General features: G+C 40.2%; 1 protein-coding gene across 3 annotated transcripts in view; it reads left to right on the top strand.

The window, feature by feature from the left end:
- SCRN1 (secernin 1) overlaps positions 1 to 24,100 on the top strand; it is a 62,453-nt gene that overhangs the window by 5,736 nt on the left and 32,617 nt on the right. For all 3 annotated transcript variants that reach the window (XM_043871647.1, XM_043871646.1, XM_043871648.1), the window contains exon 2: positions 14,786 to 14,945. In XM_043871647.1, coding sequence (XP_043727582.1) covers positions 14,787 to 14,945 — 159 coding nt within the window. In that variant the 5' untranslated portion in view covers position 14,786. The remainder of the gene's footprint in view (positions 1 to 14,785; positions 14,946 to 24,100) is intronic.

Below are 24,100 nucleotides of genomic sequence, written 5' to 3' on the forward strand. Positions count from 1 at the left end.
TTAAAAATCCTAGTTAAAATCATACAGTGATCACTGCTATATTTAAAATAGATAACCAACAAGGACCTATTGTATAGCACATGGAACTCTCTACTCAATGTTATGTGTCAGCCTGGATGGGAGGGAGTTTGGGGGGAGAATGAATACATGTATATGTATGACTGACTCCCTTTGCCGTTTATCTGAAACTATCAGAGTGTTGTTAATTGGCTATACCCTAATAGAAAATTAAAAGTTTAAACTTTGAAAAAAAAAGCATACAGTGATCAAAGGCTCACCTGAATATCCTTTTCTCCTCTCAAAGTAAAACCTTAGTGTATTTTAAAATTGCACTTAGCATACGTGCTTAGTGACCTAAAATAATTAAATGAGATGTCTTAAAATGTCCTTTCTTGAGCCCTGAAGTAATCAGATTTTTAAAAATAATTAACAATCCAATAAAGCAATGCATGTATGCATGCCTAGTCACTTTAGTCGTGTCCGACTCTTTGCAACTCACTGGACTGTAGCCTGCCAGGCTCCTCTGTCCAGTGGATTCTCCAGGCAGAAATACTGGAGTGGGTTGCCATGCCCTACTCCAGGGGATCTTCCTGACCCAGGGATCAAACCTGAGTCTCTTATGTCTCCTTCATTGGTAGTCAGGTTCTTTATCACTAGCACCACCTGGGAAGCCCAATAAAGCAATATGAGCTTGCTATAAAGATATTTAGAATGACATAAGTGGATAAAATTGGAAGTTTCTGTCTCTATAGCCCATGCTTAGTCCCACTTGCAACGCTCAGGATTAATATTAATCCTTCCAGGTCCTTCTTTTTTCTTCCTACTTCCCTCCTTTCCTCTCTCCCTTCGTTCTATCTATAGTATATATTTATTTTTGCATAAATGGGTATTTACATTCACATGTATATGTATTTACATACACACACTAATATGTTCATATATATGTATGTAGGTTCCTTTTTGGTAATAAAATGGGATAAATTTCCTGATGGTTTTTAACATAGCAAGTGGCTCTAGTATTAATGGGCACTTATACAAAGTGCCCATTTTTTTTTTTTTTGGCCCTGCCAAGTGGCATGAGGGATCTTAATTGGGTCTTAGTTCCCAGACCAGGATCAAACCCATGGCCTCTGCATTGGGAGCTTGGAATCTTACCCACTGGATTGACAGAGAAGTCGCTACAAAGTAGTTTTCAAATCCATTTTGCTAGACATAAAGTAACCCTGTGGTTTCATACTAGCAAGATTTAAATTTCTTCTGTAGGAGATGAATGTATACCTGATATGTTTTACAGGGACAGAGTGTATACCACTGTTTTAAGAGTGAATGGGAAGATTATTTAAATCCCAGTTTACAGTGCTAACAGGTACATATCAAATCATACTAATGGGAAAAGATCAGAATAGACAATAGGCTGTTTATATGGGTGAGGAAAACAGATGGTGGGAATAGGAAGATCATCATTTGTAGCAACCTTGCCAAATTAGTGGTCACAATGGCAGCAATGTCAGAAATGAGAATAGAAGGAAATAGAAGAAACTTAGATGTGACTTGTTCAGTAGCTCCCAGTTTTTCCCACAGGGAATGCTTTTGGAAGCTAAACATATACCTGTATATTTCAAAAACAGTGTTTTTCATTTATCTCCATAATCATTACATTCCCAGAACCCTCATCTTTAAGACCAAACCTTCCTTGAATGTTCCTCTATTCCAGATACTCTGCATTTAACATCTCATTTAATCCCCATAACAGTATGTGGTAGACATCATGGCCATGTTTTATAGATGAAGAACTTAGTGATTGGACGAGCTGCACTTGGAATCTGGGTCTATCTGATTCCGTCTTATTAATAAAAAAACATAATATATTCTCTTAGATTATTCCGACTGTACAGGTCTAATGTATACTATTCATGTGATGCAAGTCATTTATTTTCTTTGTATCATTATAAAAGATAGAAAACTGTCTTTCAACCTGCCATATATTGGAAAATATCTTCCTTATCAAGTCCAAACTTGATCAGACTGTATTTTTCTAACTTGAATGAAAAACAAATACTGCTTGTGCTACTTATCTACTCTTTTCCGCATTTAAAAAATCAGTTGTTTTATTTATGAGAAATGGATGCCATTCAACTAATTCTTTCTCTTCCCCTCTAAAATTCCTAAGAGCTCTTTCAAAAGTGATGCTCATGCAGCCTGAGTTTTCTATAAAGTGGTTCCTTATTTTAAATGCACCTGAATGATGAACAGATCACTGGGTATGGTAGAGTTTTTGAAGGTAGGCCTTGAATTCAAGTGTGTCCCAACACTGAATGGACACAGAATAAGTAATGAGTCATACATATTGTATCTTTAGCATTTATTTTTAGATGTATAAGGATTTTATTACCAGTGTGAGTACATAGAAGTGGTTTAGTCGCTAAGTTGTGTCTGACTCTTGTGATCCCGTGGATTGTAGCCTGCTAGGCTCCTCTGTCCATGGGATTTTCCAGGCAGCAATACTGGAGTGGTTTGACATTTCCCTCTCCAGGGGATCTTCCCAACCCAGGGCTTGAACCCTGGTCTCTTGAACTGCAGGCAGATTCCTTACTGAGTGAGCTATCTGGGAAGTCATACAGATGCATTTAAAATGTTATTAAATTCATAGCATATATTTCCCGACCAACTACAATCACTGTTATGTGGGGTGTCTATGAAATTTTTTTGATGTTTAAAAGTTGGGAAACAGAATATTTTGCATTATAGAGACATTCTGGAGTGATTTGAAGAATAGTGATTTGACTGTAGAAAACTCTGTTTCCTTAACAGCTGTCACCTGAATCATTCATTAAGTTGCACATTTTGCTTTATTCATATTTCTCATTGTCAGCATATCTTGAAAATGGGGCAAAATCAGATGTGGCCAAAAGATAAAATGAATCCATTTGCCATAACTGAGCTGTGGTGTTGTCCTTAATCCCTGGGTCTCTGCCTTATGAAAGGCCATATTTATTAACTGCAGTGTATTGGGAAAATAAGTTATTTCTACTTTAACTGTTCCTTTTATTTTTTTAAAGTATTTTCATTACAATTCAGATTTTCATGTTGGAAATTTGAAAGTGCCTGAATATAGGTTAAGAAATCGTCTGATTTTACAGCCCAGGAATATTACACTTAAAAGTTTTGTTGCATTTCATTACAGTCTTTTCACATCAACTACCTATATAGTATACATAATTTGAGTGATACCGCATGTAATTTGTGTGACTTCTTTTTGTTTCACCAGCTTGTTCTTGTGTATTTATATATTTGCCAGTATTTTATGATATGTCAAGATAGTAAGTTATTTATTGTGTTTGTTTTGTTTTTTTTATTCTTATGATCATCTAAGTGGCTGTATTTGGGAGGTGATGCACCAGCAGTAATCCATTAAATTATCAGAGGTTATGGTGAAGTTGAGTCATTGTTAATTACCTGGAATTTTGATTTTGCAAATTTGAAATACACACTCTTTTCATTTCCTCTTGCTAATCACCTAGATTGAAGTAATTTTGGAATGGAATAGCAAATCAGTCTGTGATCATTTCACTCACGAAGGAAAAAGCATCCAAAGAATATTTCTTAGCAGGTCCTACTGATTTAGAAATATTCAGCCACCTGAAATAATATCTAGCTTTTTTTTCTGGCTTAAATTCTTTCTATCCAGTGCAGAGAAGTCATGATCCTTACTAAAGGATTTACTTTGCATCTATGTTGAAATGAAGAATGCGTTTTTTTAAAAGACATTTTTAAAAATTTCAATGATTTTATTTCTTTAAAGTAGTGCAAAATCCAAAACATTTAAATAACAACTAACAAATCTTCCTGATTATCATGTAGAGTGATTAGCCTGATTTTCCAGTTTTTAAGTCAAGGACTGAGAAAACACAACCTCCTACATCTTTGTCATACTTCTCTCAAGTTAACCAGGGATGTGTTTCACTCACCTTGGTCTTTAAGGCAAAGAGTATTGCTGCTGATGCAGTTGCTGATTTCAGTAATATTCAATTAAAACTAAATGGTTTCCTTAAAAATGAAACTGAGAAGCAAAATGGCAGATAGTTGTTGGCCCTTGAAGCTGGTTAACACCTTAGGGGCTTATAGTACTCTTTTCTTGTTTGTATATATTGAATGTTTCTACACTCCCCCCCCCCCCAAAAAAAAAAAACAAGAAAACAAAGCCAGACAGAAAAAATGAATCATACTTTTGAGAAGCAAAGAAGTTTAATAACCTATAAGAATAGATATTCCACACCAGTCTGAACTGATGCATCAGAATCATCTGGGCATTTGTTAAAAATATACTCTCTGAATTCAGCTCAGACCCACTGAATCAGGATCTCCAAGGAGAAGGTGTCAGGAACCTCCTCCTCAGACCATTTCCACGTGTGGTCCAATATGAATCCCACTGATTGAACCACAGCTTGGGAGTACCATGTCAGAATCAGATTTTCCTGCTCTTTTTCTCTCATTGGAGATGAAATTTAGATAGATACCCTTTCAACCTTCATTTTGTTCAACAAACATTTGTCAAGGTCTTATCATGTGCCAGTCTGTGTGCTAGGTTCCTGGGGAAATAAGGAATTATCTAAGTGTCCTTGCCCTCATAGGGCTCATAGTCTAAAGAGATAGATAGAGCAAGATAGAGGGAAACAGGGGCTCTCCTCTTTCCCCAGTGCACTAATATACCGAGGCAAACCAAAATCCCTCCCCATCCTCCCTGCCCCCAGTTATCCTTACTCAAAGAGATATCTGAGCCCCTGAATAACTTACAAGTTGATCAGTCCAGTGCATGGACAGAGGAGACTGGTGGGCTATAGTCCATGCGGTTTCAAAGAATTGGACACAACTGAGCACACACATACAGTGCTATTTCTAACCTTAAAAGAATTTTAAACATCTTATCATGTGCATTACTTTTTAAGTAAAGAGAACAGTATAGGTTTTTTGTTTTTTGTTTTTTTTTTGCCTTGCTGCACCTCTTGTAGGATCCTAGTTCCCTGACTGGGGTTTGAACCCGGGGCCCTTGGCATTAAAATACAGTCTCAACCACAGTACCACTGGGGAATGTCCCCTAACTGTCATAAAATTTTTGTACAGATTGTTTAAGTCAGGATCTAAATAAGTCCCGCTCATTGCAGTTGGTTGGTACATCTCTTAAATAACTTTGTCTCTTCATCTTTTTTTTTTCTTGCAGTTTTTGTTGAAGAAATCAGATTTGTCCTATAGAGTTTCTCATAGTCTGGATTTTGCTGATTTCATGCCCATGGTTGTCATTTGTATTCTCTGTAAACTGATGCTTCAGTCTAGAGACTCCATCACTCTAGTCTGATCCTCTAAGCACATTTTAGTTACACATTGGAATGTGAGTGTATCTGATGAGACAGGTGCAAACTTTCAGTGAGAAGATGAAGGAACATAGTAGGGATTGTTGCAAAAGTGGTAAACTCATGACCAGTGACTAGTAGCAGGGAGGAAAAGGAAAAAAGAAAGCTCAAGTGAAAGTGTTAGTAGCTCAGTCATGTCCAACTCTTTGCGACCCCATGGACTGTAGCCTACCAGGCTCCTCTGTCCATGAAATTCTCCAGGTAAGAATACTGGAGTGTGTTGCCATTTCCTTCTCCAGGGGATCTTCCCAACCCAGGGATCAAACCTGGATCTCCTGCATTGCAAGCAGATTCTTTACTGTCTGAGCCACCAAGGAAGCCAGCAGTTTAGGCCAGTGCTCTGGACCAAACCAAATGAATGCACAACCTGCCACCCTTAAACCATCCCATGCTGCTCAGAAATATGACAGTGAGTGAGTGGCACTGAACTCTACAGGAATCAGCTGTCAGAGGTAGGTGTTGCCCTTGGGCTTAGGGAAAGGGCATAGTGACCAGCTCTTAAAAGGCTTTAAGTGACAGTGGAGCACATCTTTAAACGGTGAAAGAGCACTTAGACACCGTAAGGAAAAAGCCAGGTTTCTGAAGTCTGGTTTGTTCAGATCAGACCTTGACAAAGGAACAGCCTTCATCATGTACCTTTTCTCACCCTCACGGTGATGTGTCCTTACTGTGTCCCAGATGGCGTTCTGAGCACTTTATGTTTCAGCTCATTTGAACCTCACCATGACCCTGTTGTTATCCCTGTTACAGAACAGTGACACGGGGTTGAGATTTGAACTCAGATTGCTTCCAAAACCTGCCTACTCACTCAATACCCTATGTGGTCTTTCTTCCATTAGGTAATTCCTCATTAAAGACATTGAATATTAGAAGCTGGAAATCACTGGCTGTGGAGTCCTAAAGCTTTGTCCTCTGCTGTCTTGAGCTTTCAGTAAGACACTTACTAGCATCTTTCTTATTTATCAGGCAGAACTTGATGAGTCTGATGTACGTATCTTCCATCAACTGGCGTTTTCATCTCAATTCAGTTAGATAATTCCTTTTCCAAACACCCTATTTATCCTTTACTGTCTCAATAGCAGAGAAAGGATAGGAAAGGAAATTTATAAGTGAGTGTCATTTGTCCTGTTTTCAATTCAGCAGGAATGTCAATGATTTAAGAAATGAATTTATCAATAAATATAGAATACATTCTTCTTTGCTTTTCTGAAAGAAGGTAATTAATGTACATGGGCTTTAAACTTACCCAATCTGCTCAGTAAAGCTGGGAGCTTGGAAAGTAAGGACATTTGGGTTTCATTTCCTTATGCAAGAAAAGATCCTTTGTCACGGTTATTTGCAAGACAGCTAATAAACCTATAGCTTACACAGACAGTCATTCTCTTCCTCTCAGGCAATTCAAGGCTTTCTTATCACTGGGTATGGTGACCGATGAGGGCCACTGTAGCCTTTCTGAGATGAAAGGGCAGGGCAGTTTGGCATTCAGACGAAGAAAACCCCTTCTTGGCTTGGAGCATTCATCCTCTTCAATAACTACTCACTGAACTTGAGGACAAAGACCTTCTTTCCCATGCAGCTACCTCCTTCCTTGTCTAGACATTCTCTCAGCGGTCTCCTAGTTACAGGGGTGCAGCACTCCATCCCCCTAAGCCTGTACCCAGCCTCCTGTCACCAGCCAGAGGGGGGATGTTGGGCGACGCAGCTCTGATGCTGTGAGCTCAGGGACTCTGCAATTATAATTCCCAAGAGGAAGTCATGACTCCTGAAAAGATTTTGACGGTTAAAAATTGCTCTTAGAAATACTTTACCACAACTGATAGCACCCTATCTAAAGCTGCCCAGGCCACTGCGGTAGCCTTGAGCCACCTGTGGATATTTGATTTTTATGTTTAAAATACACATAAGATTTACTATCTTAACCATTTTAAGTGTACAGTTAAGTTGTGTTAAGAATATTCATGTTGTTGTGCAACCAATCCCCAGAAATTTTTCACCCTGCAAAACTGACACTCTGTACCCATTAAACAACTGTCCATCCTCCTCCCTCTCCTGTCCCTCCCTGGTCCAGCCCCTGATAACCACCATTCTAATTCTGCCTCTGTGAATTTCACTGCTCTAGGTAACTCATATAAGTGAAATACAGTATTTGCATTTTTGTGACTGGCTTATTCTACTTGGAATAAAGTACAGATAAATGCACTTTGAAATATTCTTAACAAATACTTCCTAGGAAATGCCTGTCAGTTTAATTGTCTACAAGAGTTAAATTAGAGTGTTTCATTAATTGGAGCTGTTAGTTTTCCTGGCAAGAATCCCAATTGGTATTTACCACAAAGAAGCCTATTCAATAGACCTGCCCTCCAAGCCTGTTGCTTTTGAAGATTTTTGCTTGAAACCTGTGGTAAAAGAAATGTATCGTAGCGCAGTGCATACATACACTTCTGTGTATATATTTGAACTTAAAGTTTCTTGTGCCAATGCTTACCCTTCCTATATGAGATGTATATATTCTTTTCTAAAAAATGTTGATCTTGTCCAGTAGGTTGATTCCATAACCCACGAAAGGACTACAACATGCAGTTAAGGAAACAGTGCTTCAGACATTCCTGGGTTCAGTTTTAGGCCTGTAGTATAATCCTGTACCCCCATCCCTACTTCTGGATCCTCATGACTCAGAGATTGCTTCAGAATTGTGCCTCAAAGCAAGCAAGTTAAGAAAAAAAGTCATCAGTCATGGCTTTATTTCTTGAGTAAGCTTTGTTCATTGATTCTGCTGCTGGTTAAGTAGAGTGTAATTATAATAGAAAACCCATTCTTGAATAGTTTTTCTGTTTTCTAAAGCTGATTATGAATGATGAAAAAAAACTATGCAATAGATTTCTGTATTAGCATATGTGATTGGGAGTTAATTAAATTTTATTTTTCTTCAGAGGAGATTATGATATCTCATAATGCTGGATAAGATTATAGAGGGAAAAGGAGAAAAATTGTAAAGTCAGTCTTTTGTGTTATACATGAATGATTTAGCAGTTTATAAAAATACTGTAAACAGAGACTTCAAAATGCATGTTTTATACAGTATATAGATGAGTTAACATCTCAATTTTTTTTTTTAGTGGAATATCTGGTATGTTAGCCATTATTATGACAGATAACGGGAGCAAAATTGAGATCCCTTGAATCAGTTTCAAAAGAATTCCATCTCAGGGTCAGCAGAAAGTTGACTTTCTGATTGGCCAGTTTTTCTTTTCCTGTTTAAGGAGGCGACTGTAGGAGGCCTGCCTGCTATTTGTATAAAAAATAGTAATGCAAATTTGTGTACTCCTTGAGTAATTCTGAATTGAGCAGACTGTAAAGGAAAAAAAAAAGAAAAAGAAAACAAAATACCAGAGAATAACTATAATACTGAATAAATCATTTGTCCTAACTATAACTCAAATAAGAATTTGCCAGTTTTGAAATTTCTTGTTTTGGGCCTTGCTACACAGTTTAAGGGATCTTAGTTCCCCTACCAGGGTTGGTACCTGGGCCCCCTGCATTGGAAGCACAGTGTCTTAACCAGTAAACTGCTGGGGAGGTTCCCAGTTTTGAAATTTTAAATGTTGGGATGCAGAAATAGAGCCAGATTTTTTATTTGAAATTAAATTCCTAAATTGGCAATACTCACAGGTTTAATTTTTTAAAATCTTTTTTGTGTGATTAAATAAATATAAGTACTTGTAGGAAAATCGAAACAAAAGAAAAATATAGAAAAACAAAGAATTTAGTGGTCAGGCTACCACTTGTAGTCTTTTTCTATGCACATTTTCACATAGTTAAGATAATCTATTTTGGGTCCTCCCTCCACTTCCCCACACCATTTCTCCATTCAATTAAAAACACTTCACCAACATGTTAATGGTTTTATGGTGTTCCACTCCACCATATAGACGTAGCATAAAATTTTAGCCACTTCTCTGATGCTGGACAGTTAAGTTTGGGCAAGTTTTTCACCTGTATAAATACTACTGTAATGCACTCTTTTGTGCATAAATCTTATCCATATTCCTGATCATTTCCTTGGAGTGTGTGTATGTGTGTTAGTTGCTCAGTCATGCCCGACTCTTTGTGACCCCATGGGTTGTAGCCCTCCAGGCTCCTCTATCCATGGAGTTCTCCAAGCAAAAATATTGGAGTGGGTTGCCAGTTCCTTCTCCAGGGATTTTCCCAGTCCAGGGACCGAACCTGGGTCTCCCACACTGCAGGCAGATTCTTTACAGTCTGAGCCACCTGGGAAGCCCTTCCTTAGAGTAGACATTTAGGAATGGAATTATGTTTCATCTACTGCACTGTCTCCTCCCTAATGTAGCAACTTCTTTGAAAAGTTGTGTGTGCACTGGTTCCATTTCCTTCCTAAAACCTGGCTTAGAACCCTTCAGTGGCTTTAGCGTTTATTATGGGATAGACCCTAAAATCCCTGCCACTTCCTTCAAGACCCAATAGGAACCAGCCTGTCTACCTGCCTCAGCCTCTTTCCCATTCTTTCTGGCCTCAGCCACACTGGCTTTTCAATGTATTGACTCCTTCCCCTTCTCTAGCCTCAGGGCCTTGAAACCTGCATATCCTCCTTCTGGAACAGTTTCCCTCCCCCAGCCATCTGTCTTTTGTGGACAAGGAAGTGAAATCTGTTTAGAGGAAGTAGTTGGAAGTTTAAAGAGAAGTGAAGGTATCAAAAGTTCATTTAGGAGGTAAAGAGAGGAGCTGACCAGCCAAGTACACAGAGGGTTCCAGGTAGCAGTGAGGGCCACTTTCCTGGTATATTCAGAGTTAGGAATGTGAGATTCACATCAAGGAAAACGGAATTGTCCTCCAGGGCTGTGATCACCTTTAGCCTCTGGAGGAAGGAGCTTGCTTAAACTCAGTTCACATGGTGAGTTCAGTAGCCTCTTCCTAATGTTTATTTTCCTTGGTCTTTTGAAAGTATCATGCCTCTTCTTTGCTAATTCAGTATAAGTGGGTGATAGCCGGTTTCGTCATTAAAATAAGTGTCATTGTGCTTCAGTTGTGTCCCACCAGGCTCCTTTGTCCATGGAACTCTCCAGGCAAGAATACTGGAGTGGGTAGCCATTTCCTCCTCCAGGGGACCTTCCCACAAAGATATTGAAACTACGTCTCTTCTGTCTCCTGCACTGGCAGGAGGTTTCTTTACCACCAGGGCCACCTGGGAAGCCCTAGAACAAGTGAACCATTTCACAAATAAGCACTTCTGGAAACCTCAATGTGAAAATCTTCATTTCTGGGTTTATTAGGAAGTTGTAATGCTGTTCTGTCTAATAGAATTTCTACCTCCCATGTATGGCTATTTAAATTTTGTCATAAAATTTTAAGTTTAATTCCTTAATTATAGTAACTACATGCCAATAGCCACTTGAGGCTGGTGGCCACCATATTAGACAGTAGAGATAAAACATTTTTGTCATTGCAGAAAATACTTTTGGACAGCACTGATCTAGAGGATAGACAAGGATCTAGCTAAGTTATCTGTGAGGCTAGTCATTGTGTAGAATGGTGATCTAGGAAAAGCAAATGGACTTGCTAGGACAAGCAACTTTGCCTTGGCTAGTTTGCTGTAGGCTGTAATACCCAGTTTGCTGATTCATCTAGCATTAAAAAAAAGTAGACATAAAAATTCTGCTCCCTTCTGGCATTCCCAATCATTCCCAAAATTCAGCAGAAAAGCCAACTTCCCTGTGCTTCTGTTGCCTGTATATTGGTCATGGTCGGGTGTTTCAGATGACTTGTTGACCAAGCAGATGTCCAGGCTGAAGAAGAAGTCCTCGTCAGAAAAGCCATGTGTGTTGCTTGTTTTCTGCAGATACATCTTGTAAATTCAAGGCCAGTGGATTTTTACCATTTTTAAGGATCAAGTAAGATAAGGTTCTGTTCATAGTTGCAATGCCAGTACTTTTGACATGGCCCAACAGTCGGGAAGGAGGGGAATTCCCGTTGCCTATGTGAACCATACAAACACAAGGAAATGTGTCCTTTCTGCACATTATCTTCTAGTCTGTTTCACTTTATTTGACTTAGCCTGCAATTCTTCTTACCTCCTAATTTTAGGCGCCCTCTATAAAGGCATCTTATTACAATTATTGTAGGTCTTTCTTACACACATAGAGTCTTGATTTATCTGTCTCTCCCCTTCAAATTTGAAGATAATGTGGTTTTGTGAAAATGGGAAAGGTTAAGAGGAGAAAGAACTGAAGACTCTTTATCTTCTCACCTTTTCTTTCCCTTTAAAGGACTGGAGGATATTTTCATGAACTAGAAGGAATTTCGGGGCTTCCCTGTGGTAAAGAATCTGCCTGCCAAAGAAGGAGATGCAGGAGATGTTGGTTTGATCACTGCATCAGGATGATCCCCTGTAGTAGGAAATGGCAGCCCACTCCTGTATTCTTGCCTGGAAAATTCTATGGATAGAGGAGCTGGGCGGGCTGCAGTCCAGGTTGCAAAGAGTTGGACACAACTGTGCATGCACGCAGCAGGAAATGATTTTCAGACTTATGGACTCCGCTACTTCTCTGTGTCCTGGAGAGGGACCTGACATAAGCTGGGAAGAACTCTTGACAGTCTGGGGTGTGGATGTGCAGACGAACCTGAAGTAGTTTGGTTATAGATGTAGTAACATCGTCCCTCACAAAGATGTTTCTAACACAGAATGTTGCTGACTCTGACTTGATAGCTGCTCTAGTTGTGAGTGAGGAGCGTTGATTTTAATTGACTTGTTCAATGGGAATTTTTGAAATGCTGCTGTATTTGAACAGTCAGAACCCAGGTAGCCTCCATAGTTTTCAAAATATTTTCTCAAGCGTCACTTCATTTGATATTCATGATAAATCTGTGGGCTGGAGCAAAACATTTGTGGAAAGAAAACTTAGGCTCAGAGGGGTAAAGTAACTTGCTCAACATCACACAGCTAGTAGGTGGCGTTGACAGGACTACGGTTTGGATCCTGGTTGCTTTTCTGAGAATATTGCTTTATTTCACATTTTATCTTAGGATCATAAAATAAAACACATTTAAGTTGGGTAATTCGTGGCACAAATATGATAGTTGGCTCAATAATAATGTTTCTTGAGTGTCTATAGTTCAGAAAGTTGGGGAATGAGCTACTGTAATTGGGTGGCATAGGTTCTGCCCTCAGGGATCTTTATTTGAAACATCTGAAGCGGTACATTTATAAGTAACGGAGGCATGTTATCCTCAGACATACTAGATGCATCAGTGTTTATGGGTGCTGAGAAAATGACAGAGTTCTTCATAGAAGGCTTTTTGAAAGAGAGGGAGTTTTTGAATCAGATCCTGAGGGACATGTGCAGAGACTTAACGGAGGGGCACTTCAGTGGGTGCAGAAGCATGGTGGTGAGAAAGAGCTGTTGAGAGTCAGCTACAGTTTGGTGGAGCATTAAGGAAGGACTGAGCACTTGGTCGTTATTTATTGAACATCTACCCTTCGGAAGTGGCGGGGGTGGGAGGGGCTTCCCTGGTGACTCAGTGGTAAAGAAGACACCTGCCAATGCAGGAGATGAGGATTCAGTCCCTGGGTATGGAAGATCCCCTGCAGAAGGGAATGGCTACCCATTCTGGTATTCTTACCTGGGAAATCCCATGGATAGAGGAACCTGGTGGGCTACAGTCCCTAGGGTCACAAAAGTGTCATACACAACTTAGCAACTAGACAACAAAAGTAACCCTGCAGAAGGCGCTGTGTAGTGCTGGGTTTACAGAGATGTGCAAAAGAGACATGGTCCATGCCTTCATATTTTTAAACTTTGGTGGGGGGAAGAAAGACTAATTACTGATTGTTGGTAATGAAATAATTACAGGGCTGTTTTAGATTGTGATTGTAAAGTACAATTGACTGATGTAGGGATCAGGGAAAGGAGTGCTGAGGAAAGAGGGTACAGCTTGAGCAAAGGCTCTGGAGTATTGAGAAACTAGAAAAAGGCCTCTGTCTTGGAGTTGAAAGACTGGAGGGGTGAATGGTATGAGATGAGGCGGGGAAACGACATGGGCTTGATCAGCTTTTGGTCTTTATTCTAAGAGCCGTGGGAACAATATGGAAGATTTTAAGCAGGAATGACATGATCAAACCTTCCTTTTATTTTATTAAAAAAATTTTTTTGGACACATGGCATGTTGGTATCTTAGTTCCCAGATCAAGGACTGAACCTGTGCCCCCTGTGGTGGAAGTGTGGAGTCCCAACCGCTGGGCCACCAGGGGAGTCCCCAAGTCTTTCTTTTAAAAAGGTCACTTTGGGTGCAATGTGAGGAATGTTTTGGAGAGAGACTAATAGCTGATATAGCGTCACCCCTTAGGAGCAGTTACAATGATCCAGGCTTAGAGATGATGTTGGCTTGGTGCAGGGTAGGAGTAGTACAAGTGGGAAGAAGTGGATAGTTTCTGTAGAGATTTAGGAGATTGAATTTACAGAACGTGGTGATATGTTAGGTAATGGAGAAACACATGGTAAGGACAGATTCTGATGCTCCGATGAGATGGATGATGCAGCTGGCCACTGAGACAGGGAACCTTAGGAAGGGACCCAGTTTGGGGAAGATGATGAAATCAGCTTTGGATATCAATTAGGCTGGGTGTTTGGGTCAAGAGCTCAAGGAGAGAACTGAGCTGGAATTATATGTGTAGGTCATTGGCTTGTAAATGACATGGGGAGCTCTGGGCATGGATGAGTTTTCACAGAAAGAGCATTAGATGAGGAAGGAAGGACCAAGCTGTGAAGATACTTAGTAGCCAGGTGGAAGAGAACTAGCCAACCCAGGAGCAGCTGGAGAGGTGAGAAGAAAGCCTAGATGATTGTGTGTGATGTCATTGAGGTAGAGTAAAAATAGATAAAAAGAGAGAGGTATCTTTCAGTTTATTTCCAGACCCATTTCCCCATCAGCACTCCAAAATCTATCACAGGGTGGCCATGGCCCTCTAGATCAAGAGGCACTTCTGTAGTGCAGTTTTAAGGTACAGTTATCTATTTTCCTATTGCTGTGACAGATTGCAGTGTGTGTGTGTATTTTCTGCCTGGAACAATAACCTCCTTTCCTTTCTCCTACGTCATTGCGCTTTTGGCTGTCACTGCGTTCTGTTGCAAATCTGAGCTCGTTTAATCCCACAGAGTACTAACAGTATCTGGTCTCAGTGGCTCCGTAATTCTCCTCCAGACACTCCTGCTTCATTTGCCAGCTGGGATCTCCAAATGAGCTCGTTGCACACAGTTCAACAGTGAAACTTGGTTAGCTGGTGAAATATGTCTGAAGAGCTCACTGGTGGAATTTTCCACGTTAGGCCTGCATCCATTCTCTCTCTGGCATCTCTCTCTTTTTAGGATGGCTGTAGCTCCTCCAAGTTACTGCTTTGTGGCCTTCCCGCCACGTGCAAAGGACGGTCTGGTGGTATTTGGGAAAAATTCAGCTCGGCCCAGGGATGAAGTGCAAGAGGTTGTGTATTTCTCAGCCGCTGATCATGAACCTGAGAGCAAGGTTGAGGTAAGTCGCGTGTTACTCTCTCTCCGTTAACACGTATTCTCTTTCTCAGGCTTTGCTCAGCACCTTGACTTGTTAATGTGGAAACCCGTTTACCCACAGAACTCTCTTGTGGGTTCTGTTGATTCCTCTTTCCATTCTGGTTTGTTTGTAGCCTTAAAAACCCCGGGTCCAAAGAGAATTCATTGCTATGGCACATGTTTTATAATTAAGTAAACTATTTACCCATTCCAAAGTCAAATCTATGAAGTAAAATATGTTCAGAGAAGTCTAGCTTCTACCTTTGTATCATTTCTCTATTTCCCTTTTCTTCTATAGGTAATAATGTTTTGGAAGTTTGGGGTTTATCCTTCCATTTAAAAATTTACATGTATATGTAGCAAACACACTCACATATGTATGTGCATATTTGTCCAAGTTCCTTTCTTCCTTCATCAGATGAATGGTAGCATGCTATATATACTTTTTTCCACTTTGAATTTTTCAGCGAAAACTCTTGTTTTGCAAGTCATTCCATCTGGAGTGACCATCTTCATTACTCATTTAAAACTGTGTAGTGTTTCATTCTCTGAATGTGATCATACTTTAATCAGTCTCATGTTGATAGACACTTGGAGTGTTTTCCAGTCTTTTGCTATTACAAATAGTGCTGGTGTGCATAGCAGCCTTGTACACCTGTCACAGTGTCTGGTCTTGGTTGATATATTTTTATCATGTTAAAAAATTATCCACCAATTCTTATTTTGAGTGCTTAAAAACCTGTTCGGTCAATATTTTAGGGGATAGGTGCCTAGAAATGGGATTTCTGAGTCACAGGGTTTATAAGCATGTGGCTTTGTTATGCCTACTTTCTCAGTCGCTCAGTCGTGTCCAACACTTTGTGACCCCATGGTCTGTAGCTCATGAGGCTTCTCTGTCCATGGGATTATCCCAGCAAGAATGCTGGAGTGGGTTGCCATTTCCTCCTTCAGAGGATCTTTCCAACCTAGGGATTGAACTCACATCTCCTGAGTCTCCTGCAGGAGGATTCTTTACCACTGAGTCACCTGGAAAGCCCATGTGATTTTGTTATATATTGTCAAATTTCTTTCTGTAGGTGTTGTGCCATTTTACATTCCCACCAGCAATGTAAGACAATGCCTGTTTGTCCATATTCCCAGAGTGTGGTGTCAAACTTTCATGATGGCTATTTTTTAAATTAATACATTTTAATTGGCAGCTAGTTACTTTACAATATTGTGGTGGCTTTTGCCATACATTGACCTGAATTAGCCACGGGTGTACATGTGTCCCCCATCCCGAACCCCCCTACCACCTCCCTCCCCATCTCATCCATCTGGGTTGTCCCAGTGCACCGGCTTTGAGTGCCTTGCATCGAACTTGGACTGGTGATCTATTTCACATATGGTAATATACATGTTTCAATGGTATTCTCTCAAATCATCATGATGGCTATTTTATGTTAATTTTACATTCTACTTTTTAAACTAAATTCTTTTATTTATTGTGTCAGCTTGTATTATTGATTCTCTTTGATTTTCCAGCTGTGTTATTATAAAACCTGCAAATATCGATAGTTTGATTGTTCTTACGTCTCTAATTCTTTTCTCATCTGTTTGGCTTATGGCTTGGATTCAGTGTTAATAACGATGGAGAAAGTGGGTATCTTTGCCTTGTTCCTGACCTGAGTGGGGCAGCCTCTAGTGCTTCCATATTATGTAAGATGCTGGCTTTGGAATGGAGATTCATATCGTTTTGTCATGTTAAAAAGTGTACATCAGTTCATGCTTTGAATGCTTTTAAAAAACCCTGAGAAATAGGTAGTACATTTTGTTAAAGATCAGGAGATAATCAGAAGTTAATCCCCTGATTTTTTTTTTACTTTCTATTTCATGATAAATTGAACCATCTTTGCATGGAATAAACTTCTTGGTTATGGTACAGTTGTATGTGTTTAAATGGTAATTGTTAAAGGATGAAGAATTTAGAGAAAAAAAATTGGGGGCTGATAAATTAACAAGCTCTTGCAGCTGACATAATCTCTACCCTTTGGTGTTTTATACTTTATAAAATAAACCAATTTTTCTGGTGATTGTGCATTTTAAATGGGTATTCATCCATGTGTATTTCATTTTCTTATCTGAATCTCTGTTTCAGCCTTCTAAAAGCATTAAGCTTCACCAGAGAGCAATAGCCCTCTACAAGGAGCTGGTTATGCTAGGTGAATTCAGCAGCAGCACTGAGATGAGTGGGCAGAGTTGAGCAGGTCATGGCTCTAGTCTGTGGTTGGGACAGTGGCAGACTGTTTCCCACAGGACTTTCGCCAGAACCACTTGCCTCTGATGTTGCACCACTAACTTGGGTCAGGCTCCTAAACTTCAGTGGGACTTTCCTTTCATATGGGCGGGGAAGAGTGCTAGGTTCTCTGATGCTCATGGTAGGTTTTAAATGGGTCTTCATTAATGTTTGAATGTCCATGTTGTTTAGATCTGAATGTTTCTGTTTCTGGGACAGAGGGGACTGGATATGGATCAAGTTGACTTGGTTTGAGTTGTTACTGACCTTCCCTGGCTGCCTTCCCTATGTGTTTCTTTTTCCCAGAGAGTCACGCACACTGAAGCACTTTGATTTTCATGTGGGCAGCTTTCCCGAAGATGGCTCTAACAAATCCCACCCCACATGTCCTTCTCACAGTGTGCTGGACACACCTCCATGGAGTGGCGGGGTTATGCCCCCCAACTCCTGCCGTGAATCTTCATGAGGGCTTCTGGTGGCACCAGGCAGTGAAACCTGATGGAGGTGATGCTGCCTGACCTCCAGGGCTGGGTCACAAAAGGATCTGACTTCTGCTTGTCTCCCTCCTTTGGGACTCTAGCCCTAAGTTCCTAGGCACAATGCTGGGAGGAACCCAGCAGATACCATGCGGTGGGGCCCCCATGAAGAGCCTGCAGCCAGTGCCAATGCCAGATGTGTGAGTGAATGCCCCTTCAGTGATTCCAGACCTCAGACTCCATGGAATAGACTCACACCATCCCTTCTGTGCCCTGTCCAAGTTCCTGATGCATCGAATTCATGAACATGATAAATGGTTGTTTTATATCACTAAATTTGGGGGTCATTTTTTAGTAGCCATAGTAAGTACAGTATTGCACAAAACCTTTTATAACTGAAATAAATATTTTAGAAAAATTTATTTTCTTTCTTGGGGCATAGTTTAAATGACTTTATATGTTTTATTCTCATGGTTACAATCATTTTAGGAAATAGACTAGATTCCTTTCACTAGTTATGATACATTAATGCTCAAATACACCATGTATTTATGGTGTACACCTCAAATACACCATAAATTATGTCCCTTGCCTAATAACTAAGCACAGTTTGATACATACCAGAGTTAGTTGCTAGGCAGCCTTGACCTTTTTTCTGAGTTGCATATCTGTGTTCTGAGTTGCCTTGGCATGTTTCACATCCGTATGCTGCAGGTAAAATAACTTCACAGGTCAAAAACCAAATTCACTATTCCCATTTCATTTGCTTCTCTTCCTCTGTCAGCTCTGTTGTCTGCCACAGAGTTTATTCTAGAAACCAGAAGCAAGTGTTGAGCCATGTTTTCCGACTCATCTGTGGATGCAGAGGGACAGCGGTCACTGAGTCTTGTTGCTTCCTTGCCTGTGTCCCCATCTCCTCACCGCTCCCAGTTCATTCACACCCACGCCCATCTCCTTTCTGCTTTGATCTGCTTAGTGGTGCCCAGGTCTCTTTCCCCTGAGTTCTATTCCCTGCAGGGACTTTTCTTTCCAGATCACAGCGTGGTCATTGCCTTGTTTAAAAATGTTGGGTTGTTGTTTATAAGATGAGAATCCAGGCTGATTTGCATGCCATTCAGAACTCTTCCTGCCTGGCATCCTATTCACTTTTCTTTCTTTTCTTTTAAATTAATAGACATTTTTAAAGCAGTTTTAGGTTTGTGGAAAAATGAGTGTAAGTACAGAGTGTTCTCATATAACCCCTCACCACCCCTGCTGCCTGCCTCCCAGGTTCCCCTATTATTAACATTTTGCCTTAATATCTTTTACAATGGATGAGCCTGTATTGATACATGATTATTGACCCAGTCAATAGTTTATTAAAGTTCACTCTTTGTGTTGTGTATTCTCTGGGGTTTGACAATGTCTAATACCATGTATCCATCTATCATTCAGAGTGTTTTCAGTGCCCTAAAAATCCTCTATGTTCTAGCTAGTCATCTGTCCCTTCCCCTAACCCCTGGAAACTCCTTATCTTTTTACTCTCTTCATAGTTTTCCCTTTTCTAGAAGGTTATATAGGTGAAATCATATAGTATGTAGCCTTTTCGGATTGGCTTCTTTCACTTAGTGATAGACATTTAAGGTTCACTGATGTCTCTTCCAAGCTTGATAGAATGTTTTCTTTTTTGCTCTGAATAATAATCCACTGCCTGGATATACCACAATTTATTTTTCCATTCACCTATTGAAGGACATCTTGGTTGCATCCAAGTTTGGGCAATTTTGAATAAAGTTGCTGTAAAATTTGTGTGCAGGTTTTTTGTGCACATAAATTTTTAAACTCATTTGGGTAAAGGTACTTTTTAATGTAATTTTATATTTTGAATAAGTGATAAAATGATGTGGTTCAAAGATTTAATAATATTAAAAAGGTTTATGTAAGCAGTCTTAATCTTCCCTTACTCCTGTCTATTAAAATTTCCATCTTATGTAATCCTTTTTTTTTCTTGCCCATCTTGTCATCTTTTATGCAAATGCAAATAAATATGTATATGCCACCTTTTCTTTTTTCATGAAAGTAGCACATTATATACACTAGTCTGAGACTTGATTTTTTTTAACACAATTTCTAGCCTACAATTGGCTTTCTTTTGTCTAGTAACATTTTCTAAAGAGTTTTCTATAGCTAAAAGCTTTCTAAAGAGTTTTCTATAGCTGAACATTGAAATAGAGATTATTACTATTCTTTTACAGCTGATAGTAGTCTATTGTGGAGAAACTCCATAATTTAATCAGTTCTCTGTTGGTGAATGCTTGGACTTTTGGCTGGTCTGGAAAGTATAGCCATGAAGAACATTGTACCCAAGGCTTTCTGTACATGTAGTCATTGAACACACTTCCACATGCAGGGTCACTAGGTCATAGGGTACATTTTTTGGTAATAACTGACCTCTGTAAGGGTTGTACAGTTCCCTGCTTACTTTTTCATCTTCATGCTTAGTTTGCCTTTCCTAACTTACACAGTAGGCGTCAGCTGCGCTGAGCTGCTTCTTGAACAAACAGCACACTTTCATTTCTCTGTTCTTTTGCTCTATCCTTTGCTGAGTCTCTCCTTCCTCTCCCATCTCCTCATCTACTTGGTAGACTCCTGTGCACCTTCAAGGCGCCAGCACCAATGTCCCCCTCCTCCCTTTAGCCTGCCACCCTTCTGTGAATGTGTAGCATCTTAAGTGTCTTTTTCTTTTATAAATTAATTGAAATTCATAATCAGCTGAAACGAGGGGGATGAGTTCTGGCTCAGGAGGCAGGGTCCTGTGTTCTAGTCCTGCCTTCTTCATTGACTGCGTCTTGGACCTTTGAGCCTTTGAGACTCAGTTTCCTCATTTGCCAGACAGAGATCATAGAACCCCCCACCCTGCCATGTCTGCCTTCCTGTAAAGCACGTGTGAGCTAACATGTGAAAGAAAGCACTTTGTAAACTCCAAGCAGAACTCTGCAGGGAGAGATTTTTCTTTTCTTTTTTTTTTCCAGGTTTTTTTGTTGTTGGTTTTTTAAAAATTAATTTATTTTTAATTGAAGGATAATTGCTTTACAGAATTTTGTTGGTTTCTGCCAAATATCCACATGAGTCAGCTTTGTCCCCTCCATCTAGAAGATCCCTCCCATCTTTCTCCCCCTCCCACCCTCTAGGTTGTCACAGAGTCCCTGTTTGAGTTCCCTGAGTCACACATCAAATTCCCATTTGTTGTTGTTTAGTCGCTTCCTTCACGTCCAACTCTTTTGTGACCCCACACACTGTAGCCCATCAGGCTTCTCTGTTCATGGGTGGGATTCTCCAGACAAGAATATTGGAGTGGGTTGCCATTTCCTTCTCCAAAATTTCCATCGACTATCTGCTTTACATATGGTAATGTAAGTTTCTATATTACTCTTTTCATACATCTCACCCTCTCCTTCCTGCCCCCCCCCATGTCTGTAAGTCTGTTCTCTATGTCTATGTCCCCATTGCTGCCCTGCAAATAATTTCATCAGTACTATCTTTCTAGATTCCATGTATATTATGATATTTATCTTTCTCTTTCTGACTTATTTCACTCTATATAATAGGCTCTAGGTTTATCCTCCTCATTAAAACTGACTCAAATGCATTCCTTCTTATGGCTGAATAATATTCCATTGCATATATGTCCCACAGCTTCTTTATCCATCTGTTGATGGACATCTAGTTTGCTTCCATTTTCCAACTGTTGTAAATAGTGCTGCAGTGAACACTGGGGCACATGTGTCTTTTTCCGTTTTGGTTTCCTCGGGGTATATGTCTAGTCGTGGGGTGGCTGGGTCATATGGTGGCGTGGTTCTTGTAAAACACATGTGAGCTAGCATGAGAAAGCACTTTGCAAACTCCAAGGAGAACACTGTGCAGAGAGAGATTTTTCTTTTTCTTTTTTTAAAAAAAGAATCAGGTAGTGTTGAGAGATTCTGTAACTCCAGGCCTCAGTTCCTAAACTCCTAACTTGTAGCATATGCTAAATCTGCTTTTCAAACTTACTCTGTGTCTTTAATTCCCATACAGTTACACCTGTCTCTATCCCCTGTTCTTGTCCCAAGTACAGAATGATGGGTTCTTTTCTACCAGGCTTTTGAGCTACAATAACTATAATGTAACTTTCATAATAGTCTTCATTAGCATACAGAAAATTTTAATTATGAAGACTGAGAACTTCTCATAAAAACTCTTCTGTTACTCAGCCTTTTCATGACATTTTAAACATTGTCTGCAGTTTCCCTGGAAATCTCATGTGAATGTTGCAGTCTGAAGCCCGTTTTCTGAGAATAATCCTGTGCAGAAGGTCACTCTGATTACTCATTTCCACCCACCCGCCCACGCTTCCAGCTGGGCCATCCTCTCAGGTGGTCTTGCCTTTCAGTTCATGCCCTTACCCACCCTTCCCTTCATCCTGCCCTCAGTCTCTCCGTCTGCCTATCCATCTCTCACTACTCTTTGTCCAGTTCACTCTACTTGAGATGGAGGAATAAAAAAATGGGGTCCTTCAGCACTGAGTTCCTCAGTTTCTAAAATTACACTGGGCATTTTGTTCAGCTGCACACTTGGCAGATCAGAGCATTTTATTTTGTGCTCTTTAGTCTTTCTTCTGCAGATTCTGGGTTTTTAACAACTCCCACTTTGGTTGCAGAATAGGATGGGTAAGTTCAGGTCAGTTCAGTCACTCAGTTGTGTCTGACTCTTTGTGACCTCATTGACTACAGCACGCCAGGCCTACCCGTCCATCACCAGCTCTCAGAGTTTACCCAAACTCATGTCCATTGAGTCGGTGATGCCATCCAGCCATCTCATCCTCTGTCATCCCCTTGTCCTCCTGCCCTCAATCTTTCCCAGCATCAGGGTCTTTTCCAATGAGTCAGCTCCTCGCATCAGGTGGCCAGAGTATTAGAGTTTCAGCTTCAACATCAGTCCTTCTAATTAACACCCAGGACTGATCTCCTTTAGGATGGACTGGTCGGATCTCTTTGCAGTCCAAGGGACTCTGAAGAGTCTCCTCAAACACCGAGTTAAAAAGCATCAATTCTTCGGCACTCAGCTTTCTTTACAGTCCAACTCTCACATCCATACATGACTACTGAAAAAACCATAACCTTGACTAGATGTACTTTTGTTGGCAAAGTAATATCTCTCCTTTTTAATATGCTGTCTAAATTGGTCTTAACTTTCCTTCCAAGGAGTAAGTGTCTTTTAATTTCATGGCTGCAATCACCATCTGCAGTGATTTTTGAGCCCCCCAAAATAAAGTCAGCCACTGTTTCCACCATTTCCCCATCTATTTGCCATAAAGTGATGGGACCAGATGCCATGATCTTAGTTTTCTGAATGTTGAGCTGTAAGCCAACTTTTTCACTCTCCTCTTTCACTTTCATCAAGAGGCTCTTTAGCTCTTCTTCACTTTCTGCCATAAGGGTGGTGTCATCTGCATATCTGAGGTTATTGATATTTCTCCCAGCAATCTTGATTCCAGTTTGTGCTTCATCCAGTCCAGTGTTTCTCATGATGTACTCTGCATATAAGTTAAATAAGCATGGTGACAATATACAGCCTTGACGTACTCCTTTTCCTATTTGGAACCAGTCTGTTGTTCCATGTCCAGTTCTAACTGTTGCTTCCTGACATGCATACATGTTTCTCAAGAGGCAGGTCAGGTGATCTGGTATTCCCAACTCTTTCAGAATTTCCCACAGTTTATTGTGGTCCACACAGTCAAAGGCTTTGGCATAGTCAATAAAGCAGAAATAGATGTTTTTCTGGAACGCTCTTGCTTTTTCGATGATCCAGCAGATGTTGGCAATTTGATCTCTGGTTCCTCTGCCTTTTCTTTTTTTTTTTTTTTTTAAAACATTTATTTATTTGGCTGTCTCTGGGTCTCTTCTTGTGGCACGTGGGATTTAGTTCCCTAACCAGGGATACAATCCAGGTCCCCTGCATTGGGAGCTGGGTATCTTACCCACTGGACCACTAGGGAAGTCCCTCTGTCTTTTCTAAAACTAGCTTGAACATCTGGAAGTTCACAGTTCATGTATTGCTGAAGCCTGGCTTGGAGAGGTTTGAGCATTACTTTACTAGCGTGTGAGATGAGTGCAATTGTGTGGTAGTTTGAGCATACTTTGGCATTGCCTTTCTTTGAGATTTGGATGAAAACTGACCTTTTCCAGTCCTGTGGCCACTGCTGAGTTTTCCATATTTGCTGGCATATTGAGTGCAGCACAGCATCATCTTTTAGGATTTGAAATAGCTCAACTGGAATTCCATCACGTCCACTATCTTTGTTCGTAGTGATGCTTCCTAAGGCCCACTTGACGTCACATTCCAGTATGTCTGGCTCTAGGTGAGTGATCA

The sequence above is a fragment of the Cervus elaphus genome, chromosome 18 (genome assembly GCF_910594005.1).
Source record: "Cervus elaphus chromosome 18, mCerEla1.1, whole genome shotgun sequence".
Taxonomy (NCBI): domain Eukaryota; kingdom Metazoa; phylum Chordata; class Mammalia; order Artiodactyla; family Cervidae; genus Cervus; species Cervus elaphus.